The sequence below is a fragment of the Sipha flava genome, unplaced genomic scaffold (genome assembly GCF_003268045.1).
Source record: "Sipha flava isolate LNK unplaced genomic scaffold, YSA_version1 231_pilon_pilon, whole genome shotgun sequence".
NCBI classification, from domain to species: domain Eukaryota; kingdom Metazoa; phylum Arthropoda; class Insecta; order Hemiptera; family Aphididae; genus Sipha; species Sipha flava.
In genome coordinates, this window is record NW_020272868.1 from 556,723 (window position 1) to 570,278 (window position 13,556).

Below are 13,556 nucleotides of genomic sequence, written 5' to 3' on the forward strand. Positions count from 1 at the left end.
AGTTATGAGGACACCACACTTGCTATTATCTCCGTCCTACAAACGTGCAACATAACAATCTCCGTTCAGTAGAACCAATTTGTTGTTGTTTTAGTTTTGGTATTAGAGTAAACTGACATATTACCAAACTTGAATGGAAGAACATTATCTGTTCGATGACATTGGTTTTTTTTACGATACATTAATTTTAAAGCGGGTTATGACTGTTATGAGCTTTTTTGAATTGAAATATTTTAAAGATAATTTGTTTAAAAATTAAAATGTTATAAAAACCTAAGTCATTGCGCAGATAATTTTTTTGCCTTTAAGTTTAAAAATAGGTTAGTTTACTTTTATATATTAAAGCTAAATTACAGAAAAATGGGAGTACCTAAAACCCGATTATGGTCCACTACATAATATACCTATATTACCTTTATATATTATTTTTATTATTATTATTATTATTATTATTATTATTATTATTAATTATTATATTAACATATTTTTCTCTTTAATTATTATTTATAAAATTCTGAATCGAGTTAAATCATATTTAAATTTATTCTAAATTTATTTTTAGTTTTAATAACGTTTCTTATATGACTTATATTAAACTTATATACTTTTTATATAATGTGCAAATGTTATCTGAGAATACTCTATATCTTTGTGTAGGGACCTGCAATTTAAATTATGTTTTTAGTTGGTTTTTATTACATAAAAATACATATTTTTATTATCTTCGAATTGATTTTAACTTAATTCGACAGGCGCATATGCAGTACAAATTTTTTTCTTAATCGGCAACCACCTAATTTAACTAATAATTATTTTTTGTCTAATTTTTTAATGAATTTTGGTAACTCAAACAACTTCCTAAGTCCAAAATTCAACAAGTTACAGCAATTTAAAAAACAATAGTAAAATGTGCGGGATTTGCAGTATTTTCATATATAAAACATGTTGCTATGGAGTATGGGATAAACATGTAGGTGTTTTTAATTTTCTTATTTATAATCTTGAAAACTCAGAGAACTTTCAATAGAAAATGGTTATTTAATTATTAAATATATGTACTGTAATCAATACGTTAAAACTATTAAGTTGTACAGTAATTTTCGAAAATACTTATACAAATGAAATGAGAAATAATATAAAAAGGAAATTTAATCTAGTTTATACTTTAGGTAGTTAAAAGTAAAAAATTTATATTAGTTTTTAAAAGACTCTGTAATAACCCTGAAAAAGTAACAGAAAAACAGGAATTTTCACGTATAACCACTTTTCGACTAAATCGATTTTTTGATTTTGCTGTAACTCAAAAGCGAATCATTGTAAAGACTTGAAATTTTAACCAAATGTTTATATTAGCGTTATATTTATGATTAAATTTTCAAAATATTTATAGACCATTGAAATTCTCGATTTTTCTAATTTTTTTTTTCTCGAAATACCGATAAAAAAAATTTGGCTCCTAAAAAAATCCTTAAAATTTAATATAAGATGTTTAATATATACTGCCCCACTATAACTCAACGGATCATAGGGCATTGTATTTTATAACCACTTATTTCTATTTTTAGTATTTGCCGTTTATAATATGTTATCGGGAGTTTTATTGACAATTATTTCTGAAAACTGTTTCTTTTCATTTTAAAATTAATACCATACAGTATAACAAATAACAATCTGGCTAATAATATAATCATTGCTTATAATTTATAAGTAATGATTGTTTTCGTTACATTTAGTTTTGGTAATCCAGTTGCAGTTGTGTGTCGACTATCGAGTTGTTAGTGCGTTAAATATTTACGTAAATAAATATCAAATATAATAAATATTGTGTCCCGAAAAAATATCGATGCAGTGTGTGATTATTATGATATTACCATGTAGGTGGACAGTACTGCTATAGCAGTGGTCAAATCACTACTGCTATAGCATTAATATTTAATTGCGTTTCTGAAGGTTCTTAAGAAAAATAACCAAAATTCAGAATGTCCATCAATATGTTAACAATAATATTGTTGATCAAAATTGCATAAAATAAATTTTAAATCTAAAATAAACATATTATATTTTTTGGGAATTACAAATTATACCTAATAAAAGGCAAAATTATCATAGATACAACTCTATTTAATTTTATACTTTTATTTTTTATAAGTCATATATTGACTATTTTTAGACTATTTTCTAAAAGAAGAAATCTTTTGTTTGTGTTCATAAAATCAATTTAATTAATTTTATTGTAGTAGGTAGTAAAGATCTGCACGGGCCGGGCTTACCCGGACCGGACCTTCAAGCACAAAAGTTACGGGCCGGAACGGGCCGGGCTTTTCTTTAATAAAATCCGGTATCTACTACCATGTACCTACTACTTACAACTTATTCATTTTTTATTATTATTTTAAAGACAAACTTTTTAATTAGTTATGTTACACTTTGTTATTCAAAAGACTGAAAAGTACATAATGTGATATTAGTTGTTTAAATTTTATATTAATTCTTTAAGATGTTTTTTTATTATTAAATATGTTGTTAAAGATAAACAACTTTTTTTTGAAAATGTATTAAAAGTGATATTTTAAATTAATAATATTTTAAAAGTTAGTTATAATATATTAGGTACTTAGTACTTACTACTTAATTTGTTATTCAAAAGACTGAATATTTTTTCATTTCTAACCGGGCTGGACTATATAAAAATGTTACCGGGCCGGATCGGGCCTGGCTTACTCGCCAAAAATATTGGCGGGCTGGACTGGGCTTTCTATAAATTTTTCCGGGCCGGGCTTATTCGTCTAAAACTATTAGCGGGCCGGGCCAGGCTTTCCAAAAATGTTACCGGGCTGGACCGGGCTGTAAAGTATTGTAAGTAATATCTACACATTTAAAATGATTGAATAGGTACTTGAATGTATTAAAGCTGTAGGTATGTTGAATCGTACATTGCATTGTTTATATTATTTAGATACCTATACTAATACAATAATACTATAGCCATCCAAAGTAATTTGATCTTTCAAATTTAAAATTTCATCATCAATATTTTCATTTAAATTATTTGGTTTCCTTTCTCTATTATCGTTTGCCATCACTTATTAGAGTAATACACAAAAGTTTTAATTATATTTTAATATAAAACAAAATAAATTCAAGGAAATTATACTTAATACACGACATAAATGTAACTTATTTAAATGATCACAATTTTGAAAAACAGAAGTACATTAAGACATTAGGCGATAGGTACGTTCAAGTTCATATTAAAACCAAATACATATTATTATAGACAAAATTATAGTAAATCACTAAAATAAAATGAATCTATGAGTCAAAATATTCGATACATTTTGTTGTAATAAAGCTTAGAAGCGCGATATCATGAATAAACGAATTAGTCGAGAATGTTGAAAGTAGTAATGTAGCATAATTCCCACATACGACGTACCAACTACTTAATATCATTGATCATTGATTATAAATAGTATTTATTATTTTACAACCTAAAATCAGATTGTATTAGACTATTTTTAGAAATGCAATATTATATTTTTATTCTTAACATTAAGATAACAATATTAAATTACAACTCCTACTGTGATGATGACAAGAAATTGGTCAGATAATATTAAAATAATAAAAACTTTTACGGTATACCTACGGCATAAAAAATATTAAACGATGTTTATTGACATGTATACTGCCCTCCTAAGCCAAAAGGCAGTAAGCAACAATGGAGTAGTTTTGAGAAAAATGAGTAAAAAAGTAACATTAGGTATAGCTAATTGTATAATAATTATATTGACGATAAAAATAACTCATAAATTATATAAATATAACTGATATTGGTTAATAGTTTGTTCGTCGATGTATGTAGGTGGGAATTATCGGTATTTGTAATTTTAGTTAGCTTATTACTCTTCGTAAACATATTTATATTATTTTATATTAATATATATATTTTTTAAGTATTTTATGGACACATCGAGCAGCTTGAAACGCGTGAGTACGTTTTGTACTTCACTACACCGTTCTTTATTATTAACCACTAAAAGTGTTATAAATCATCGGTTCTTAACCTTTGTGTAGTGGCGACCCAAGATATTTACCAAATTTTTTCTGCGACCTTTTTATAAATAATATTCAAATGCAGAATAAAAAATAACTATTTGGTACTCTTAATTGAATAACATTTTTTACTCATATTACTTGTATTCATAAGAAGTCATAATATTAATTACATTATATTTAAAAATAAACATTTCTTTTAATAATATTGTATTGTTTTTTAAATAATATTTAATTTAATGACTTCCTTGGTCTTGATGTTGCTTTACCAATGAATCAATTTAGAGTTCTTCTATGGAGTTAGTAAGTGAAATACGCATCGTGGGTTCGACATCAAGCTTGTTTCTTGATTTGGTTTTGATTGTAGTTAATATCTTTATTATAACAAATAAAAATATTAGTTAATGGCCTTTGCATACTCAAATTTAACTCATTTAATAACGAAAAAATATCTGATAGATACACAACTTATGTCAACCAAATTATATCTTGAAAACGGATGGATAATAGTAAATTTTTTTCTCTTAAAAATACTTCTATTTCAGTTCTTAATTCAAAAAATCTCGTTAACATTTTTCTCCATGATAACCAACGTACATGAGGTTTCATTTATTATTTATAAGACTTAAAAATAAAAATATTATACTAATGTTTTAAATTTTTATCCGACCCATTTAAAATTATTGGCGACCCAAAATTGGGTCACGACCCTATGGTTAAGAACCGCTGTTATAAATTACGATTCTGTCATTTAAATTAAAATAAAATGTATATTCAAAAAAATATTTAACATGCGGTCTTTGAACCTTGTTTATTTTTTACACGTGTTAAAAAAGTTACCTACAGCTTAATCCTAGTATTTAATACCTAATCGGCGTTGACATTCTTATGTCAACTGTATTCAGTAGAAACAAGATATATACATGTATCGATGTATCTGCATATAATGTAGATACTTTTCGATTTTTTTTTTTTTGTTATTCTTATCAGAAAATAAATCATTCATTAACAAATGTAAAAATGTAATATGATATTAATATATAAATATATAAATAATTAATTTAACTATTGTTAAAATAATTCACCTACTTAATATAATTGACATAATTTTAAAACTTGATATCTGAGAACTTACCTAATATATTCTGTTGATTTTTTTTGAATTATATAAATTAATCAACAGCAACTATTCCTACCTAAAAGGAAGTGCTGTATCTTTGATACAAGTATCTTAGATACAATATTGATAAAATATACGCGATAACACCCGTAAGATGAAATTGAATTTCGGGAGGGGGGGTTGTATACAATTTAATTTTGGTTGTACAAAATTGTACAAAATAAAGTACATAATACTGCTTGATTACAATTCATGATTTCGAAAGTGCGGGTGCTGGGGTAATGCACCTATTTTAGGTCTAGTGTCCACCAAAGTAACGTAACGCAGTGGCGTATACAAAGGGGGTGTTTGGTAGATATGACACCCCCCTTGAGCCGTATCATATATTACATTATTATAGGAATATAGATAAATCGATAATACAATATGAAATATAAAATAATGCACAATACTAATTACATATATACAGGTTAACATTATCGCGATTGCGACAATACGTGACGACAATTATTCGTTTACGTTTTCGTGTAACGCAAAACGTTTAATAATAATAGGTATTGTAGCATCGAATACTGGTATTCGAATAATTTATGGTAAAGCTATCCGAATTCGAATATATATTACATCTCTATTACAGACATTATGTATACATATTAATTAATTAAAATAAAAGTTTTAGTTTGTACGTATTATATATAATATTTAATAATTATAATTAACACCCCCCTTCAGAAAATCATAGCTACGCCACTGACGTAACGTATGGCGTGACAAGTGATGTAGTAAACACGTAACAACAAAAATTACGTATGGTGACACAACGCCTATCTATGTACCCAGGGCCGTCCCGAAGATGAAAATCAAGGGGGGGGGGGTGAATAATATGAAAAATTTTGACTACAATTTTTTTTATTCAATGTATGTAGTATAATTAACTATATGTAGTCGTATTTTTACTTTTTAACATGTATATATGTGTTAATGTCGCATGTTCTTAAAATTGACAATTTAATTATATTAAATTTATATTATTATAATATTTTATATTGTATAATAAGTCGTTATATAAATTTTATTCGTGTATACACTGTGCTACGAAAATTGTAATATTTGTTTTCCGTAAGTAAAATTAGGTCCTTCTAGGCTATAATGAAACAAGTCCGACTGCCGACTGGTGTTTTCGTTGGGGGGGTTGAAACACCCCCCCAAGACCCACCTTCGGTACGACCCTGTATGTACCTAGTAACTAGTATCATCAGTTGTCAATATATCTACTTTTTCATCGAATGATGAAAGTGCTATGGCATTAGTGAATTTAATCGATGTTAATAACGCAAATAATAAAAAAAAGACGGTACCGGGTTCATCCATACTGAAAAAAGAATCAAATAATTTAATCATAGGGTTTTTGATGTATTCAAGAGCTGCATGTCTATCCAGAGCGATTTCAATAATTTTACAGAATTAAACTATCGATCAAATTAATATTTATGTACAAATTACTTACCAAGTGGAATTATAATTAATATTGTATGCATTATTATTCATAAAATCTTTTCCCGAGTATTATCGATTATGTTTTTATTGTTGTAATCCGGAGTACTATGGTTAGGTCAGATACAAGTACGTCGATTAGTTTCAATTATACTAACAAAATATATAATCAAATTTGGATCATCTTTCATTTGAAAAACAAATAAAAATTTCAAACTTTTAAAAATGGATATAATGAATAGATTACAATAATTTCCAAGCGCTTGTCACTAGAACAATACAGCATGTGGTATAAAACGGAACGTGCAGCATTTGAATGACGCCGACGTTACATACCATTTGTCATATCACTATCGTATCAGTGTAGTTGGCATTAAATCTGTGTCTTGCATTGTTTCGATACAAAGTAGCGTGCTTGATGCACGGTACTTGTTCACCACTTGCCACGCTATACGCCACGTTACTTTGGTAGTCGTTCGGCCTTACAGCTACTGTCTTCAGTACTCCAGCTCAACAATTGTTAATATATTTTTGAAACTTAAAATCAAAAAAATACTACACAATTCTACCCTGTAATGCGTTCTATTTTAGTAAGTAGAAAAAACTATTCTGAAATCCTATACTTAATTCATACATTTAGATATTTACTGTACATACGGATCTTGGTGGTAGCTGTACATTATTGTTAATCGGTAATATAATGGTCATTTAATTATCGGCATGATTTATATACATTTGTACCCAAGTAAATACCACATGGTATGCCTGTAAAATATAAAATTGTATTATTTATTACCTGTAATCCTTATTTATAGATAAAAGAAATTTTATTTTCAATTAGAATTTTCTTAGAAAAACTTGTTTGAAAAAAAATAAAACAACATACAGTTCATGTTCAGAAATTACAATACCAAACGAGTCGATAGTCGTACAAGAAATGGGTGGTTTATGTTCACATTACCATGATAATATTATTTTTAGACCAATTGTCTTTAACGTTTCTGAAACCGCTGTCAACATTTACCTTAATTAGGCGTATGAATCCTATAATTTATAAGTAATATTTATTTTTTTTTTTTGCATTTTCCGTTAATGGTATAAAATATGTATATATATTAATATGCAATTATGCGGGTGTTGACCTTGTCCGATATTGTACACAAAGCATAATATAACATAGTCGTGAATCGCAAATCGTTACCATTTACATAACCCGCGTGACGAAAAACAAAACGGTTCCGGTGTTTTATTTATTTTGTTATAAGTTTCACAGACATTGATATTATCATTTAAATTTAAGCATATTAATATCGATTTTGACACATTTTTTTTTAAAATTATGTACATATGAGAGCTATAATTGTTCTTGGTGAAAAACCACACGGAGGAAGAAGGGTTACCGAGTACGTCTTTTAGTATTTTGTTGGAATTCGGTCGTTTTCTAAACGATTATGTATTATACAAGTTGTCGTTTCGTCAAACCCTTTGTCTCGAGTTTACTGGTTAACTTAGGAGGTGTTTTCTTCATCTTCTATTCGTTTTTCATTACGTTTCGTTTCGTAAATCAGATTTTTACAATTCAAATCTCCTTGTCCATCGGATTACAATGCACAGTGTATTTGATTAGAAGTTGGTATTCTCATTAAATCATACGTTCATACCGATGACATCTGTATACATAGGCGTGCGCAGACCACTTTTTCAGGGTATGCAGAAGGCTGCCACTGCCAACCTCCCCCCACCCTAAAACTGAAAATTAATTTAAGCGTTCGAAATTCTGGTCCTAATAACTATTTAATTTAAAATTTTAATTTATTTTTCCCGAAAAAAATGACTAAATAATCATTTCTTAATCGTTATAATTGTCTTCATAATTAAAATTTAAAATAAATTACGAAAAAAAAAAAATTAAATACATAACACTTGAAATGGTTTGAGTAATACGTTTAAATAGAGTAAATAAATAAAAACGTAATTATATACTTAAATGAAAAACAAAATAAATTTGATAAATAATCAAAATTAATCATAAAACGATTCTGCATACAGTTAAATTGTTAAATCACCGATAATGTTTTCGGGATTTTAATTTATAGTTATTTCTTGTTCTGTAGTTGATAGCTATTTAATCTTGCTTGAATTATTGTACTTCTTAATTTCATTGACACATTAAATCGTTATTATAGTATATGATTTGTGATTCAAAAATAAATTAAACTGTCTGGGATTGAATATGAAAATATAATAAAAATCATAATGTAATACAAAAATACATAATGTACATAAGACCAAATATGTCATAATTTTTATTTATTTTTTTTAATTTTAGAAAGAAGGCTCTATGTTTAGGGTATGCAGTTGCATACCCTGCATACCCCCTACGCACGCCTATGTTTCTGATTGTCATTAATCGTCTTCACGTATTATCTACAGTAGTGTGGTGTTACGACCAGTAGTCCCACTTACCAACTGTTCAATTCTTATCTTGCGAGTTATTTTATATTTATCTAATAATTTTTACCTGTCTTTGTCAAACAAAACAGGTTGAACAACTTAAAAAATGTGTAAAAACTAACATAAAATATTAATTTTTTTTCGTAATTAAAAATGTATTTATTTCCGTTTGAGAACGAAAAATATTTTTCTGGTTAACTATTTCATTTTCGTTCAAACACATTTTCTAATAAAACTGGTTAATAAAAAATTCGGTTTTAACCCGTTTGAAGCCCTGATTTTAACCTAATGTACCAATATATATTTATATATAAAATTACTCTCGTATTAAATTACTATCGTACTAACGATATAAAGTTAGATAAAACTAAGTAATTACAAATTAAATACGAATAAACCTATTAGATATTTTAATTTAATTCAGTTAACGTTGAAGTGTTGTGAGTGTTCATTGTGTATACTGGTTAGCAGACTTGGGTAGTATTCCGAATACAATATTCGGAATACTGTATTTCGAATACCGTTAAATCATCTCTTTTTTAAATGATTTTATTACTTCTCTGTCGTATCTTGTATAAGCTAATATCAGGTATTTATTATTATTGTAAACCATAAATTATAACAATTATGTATTATAAAAATACAATAAAATAAGATATATTTAGTCTACAATTTCAAATATTTCTGTTGAGTGAACATCTATTATTTTTTTAGTATGAAAACTAGAAGTATTTTAAAAGTATTTGGAATACTTTTGAAGTATTCTAAATAATGTATTCGGAATACTATTTTTTGTAAGTATTCGAATATTTATTCTAAATACTTTTAAAAAGTATTTTATCCAAGTCTGCTGGTTAGATATAGTATATTATGAATTATATTAAAATGTCGCAACAACGAAAACGAAAACATACTACTTTAACTTTAGTTGAAATATTTGAAATTTGAAATAAAATAGAAAATGGTGACAAGTTAGTAAACCTCGCTAACAAATTTGAAGTAGGTCGTACAACAATTTATGATATAAAAAACAATAAAAAAAAAGATAAGGTCTTTTTTCAAAAATAACGAAAGTTTGAAAAGTATGTGCAAAACATTAAAAACTGGTGAGTTTCCTGAAGTTGAAGATGCCTTGTATTTATGGTTTTTGCAAAAATGTAATCGACATACACCTATTTCGGGCAAAATTTTGAAAGAGAAAGTATTTTTATAAAAAAATCACACACAAAGAAGATTTTCAAGCTAGTGACAGCTGGCTAGATAAATTTAAAAATCGTTTTGATGTGAGATTATTGAGTATGACGGGATAAAACTGTCATGTGATGTTGACAATGTTGAACCATACAAAGAAATATTTCAAAAAGTTATTCAAAAACTATCATCAACACCTGATCAAGTTTACAACGCAGATGAAAGTGGTTTGTTTTGGCGTCTTTTATCAAAAAAAACATTTGTTCACCGTGAAGAATTGAATGCTCCTGGACGAAAAATAGCCAAAGACAGGATAACTTTTATGCCTTGTTCAAATGCAAATGGCACTCATAAATTAAACTTATTAGTTATTGGTAAGGCAAAAAATCCTAGAGCTTTTATAAATGTAAACCATCCTGTTGATTATAAAAATCAAAGCAAAGCATGGATGACAAATTCTGTTTTTTCCGAATGGTTTCATGAAACATTTGTACCTTCAGTGAAAACATTTAACAAAAAACACAACTTATCTAAAAATGCCTTGCTAATTTTAGACAATAGTCCTGGGCATTCTATTGAAAATTTAAATCACAGTTTTATCCGTGTAATGTTTCTACCACCTTATGTTATACCTATTCTTCAGTCAATGGATCAGAATGTTATTTAGGCAGTGAAAATTCACTATGAAGAGTCTGTTGTACAACGTTTTGTCTAAAGATGACCGTATGATTAAATGTTTAAAAGAAATAAATTTAAAAAATGTAGTATTTTCTCTTGCGAATGCTTAGTCAAATGTTAGCAAACAGGTGATAGTTTGTTCGTGGAAAAATCTGTGGCCAAATATGTATTTATTGGAACAATACAAAAAGAAGACTGCTCTCAACCTAAAATATGATAAAGAAAATGTTGAATTAAATCAGCTACAAGTTTTGATTACAAAAAAACTCATGGACACGACAGACGAACTAAAAATCGACGGTATAAAGAATTGGATTGACGGTGAGAAAGAAGAAATCAACCAGTTTTTGACAGATGATAAAATAATCCAGGAAGTGACGGCCGAAGAAAAGGATGATGGGAATTACGATAATAAAGGAGGAGAAGTAGCTGTTCAAACAATAACTCACTCCACTGCAATAGATTATTTTATTATGTCTATTACATGGGCAGAAGAGAACGGAGTAGATGCATGTGATATTTTGGTGCTTAAACGACTACAAGAAAAAGTATTAAAAGTATCATTTCAAACAAAAAAAACAAAAAAAAAATTAATAATTTTTTTAAACCTGTCTCATAAAAATATTAATTAAATATAACTATGTACGTATTATTTATATTTTATAATAATTACAATAAATAAATAATAAATAATAATATATATATAATTATAATAATAATAATTCATTTTTTTTATATGTGTCAGTAAAAATGTAAAATTCAATAAGTAAAAATGCGGTTTTATGTGAACCCCTGTTAATCTGCCGTTTTCGTTAATCCGTCAGTAGCGTGGTTTGATATGTGTTGGATCATCGAGATTGTGCTGTATATTTAAAAACAACCACAAGTATGAAATATCGTTTCCTATTGGTGAACTAGTTTAGTATTTAGTATAGACGTATTATTATTATAGTTCTTCATTTGCTAAAATGTACCTATATGTTTGAATGCTGAATTTACGAAATCAGCAATGCCGTTGCTGAATCTGCGTACTTGCCAACTGTAGGAATATAAAATTGCAGATAGCATGAAATGCATGAAAAAAGTCTGCTTAACGAAAGAGATCGGTAAGCTTATGTTGCTGAATTTACGTATTAGGTAATGGAGTTGTTGATTTTGTTGTAATTTTTCTGCCGATTTAATGAAATTGGTAATTCTACGAATTCCACACAACACACACACACATTTACCATTATAGCGCACTCCTTGGATAACTAATTATATTCAAATATTGTTACCAGAACGAGGCTGTTGAAGTATTTTCAGTTAAAATTAAAACATCTTTACAAAATAATAAATATCTTTTGCAAATAATTTACAATAAATAAATATCTGAGCTAGTATATGTATATCAGTAAATGTTTGACCGATCGTTGTAAATAGTAATACAATTTAAATTTTATTCGTGAATAAAAATATTTTTTCTGAAAAGATGGTAAATATGAATCATAAGGGTCCCTTATAGGCTCCTACTATTAGTGTCTGTGAGATACACAATATTATATAATCACGTTAGCTGTGTGGCTCGTGTCACAATATAGATACACCGTTTTGTTAGACAGAGACCGCATCCGATAGTCTAATTTATTATTATTTATTTGCATACTATACTCTTGTCAAACAATTAATGAGTGATATCACCTTAATTGGAGAACAAAAATACAGAAAATTACGAAAATCACGAATGTATTTCTCTTTCAGTTGTCGTACGCTGTTCGCAGTGCCGCGTTAAGCTATATTGCCGCCCCGGGGCAAATTAAAATATGCTGCTCTTAAGAAAATTACAATTCAAAATTATGTTCACCACACTATTAATTACAAACAGTAGCGTATAAACGGGGAGGATGCAAAGATACTACATATGCAAGAACAATAAATTTACAAATTATTTATATCGATATAATGTATATTTTAAGTATCTAATTCTTACTTATATTTAAATTTTATAATTATTAATTAAATCTCACATGTAAATTTTAAAAAATTACCAAATGTGTCAAATTATAATCATTTATTACTTTTTTTTACTACTTTTTTTTATATTAATTTTTTTCTTGATTTGATGGTTGCAAACTGGTGGATAATTTCTGACCAATCAGTATGTTTTAAAAGATCATCTTCTATGTTTAATATTGAAAGCGATGACATTTTTTCCTCTATTAAAGTGGATCTTAGATAATTTTTTATTCGTTTTAATACGGAAAATGATCGTTCCCCACTTGCATTTGTTGAAGCCATACAACAAAATATACGCATTGCTATTTCAACGTTAGGGAATGATGACAATAGTGCAAAATCAGTGAGACATTTTAAAAGCTTAATGAATGATGATTTTTCCTGTGTTGAAAAAAAACCAAGAATTGATTTAAATTGCACTGCTTCTTCTATAAACGAACTATCTAGATCTTCTGAATATAATTCTACTAGATTTTTAGCACTGTCACGTATATTATCTGTATCCATTGATTCCATGACTAATATAAAACCAAAATTTTTATGAAGTTCAGTGTAAGCTAGTTTTCGT

The 13,556-nt window shown here is 27.6% G+C and overlaps 1 protein-coding gene across 1 annotated transcript; it reads left to right on the forward strand.

Annotated features, from left to right (window-relative positions):
• The first annotated feature begins 10,208 nt into the window (after window positions 1–10,208).
• LOC112683628 (jerky protein homolog-like) lies at window positions 10,209–10,982 on the forward strand. Its single transcript, XM_025554737.1, has 2 exons — window positions 10,209–10,325; window positions 10,413–10,982. The coding sequence occupies exons 1-2, from the start codon at window positions 10,209–10,211 to the stop codon at window positions 10,980–10,982; spliced, it is 687 nt and encodes a 228-aa protein (XP_025410522.1).
• Window positions 10,983–13,556: the final 2,574 nt, after the last annotated feature.

Bases quoted from the DNA above. Each gene is read 5' to 3' on its own strand.
- LOC112683628 (XM_025554737.1), top strand. From the start codon at position 10,209: ATGTGCAAAACATTAAAAACTGGTGAGTTTCCTGAAGTTGAAGATGCC. The intron at 10,326-10,412 runs GTATTTTTATAA...TTTTGATGTGAG, and splicing joins GCAAAATTTTGAAAGAGAAA to ATTATTGAGTATGACGGGAT.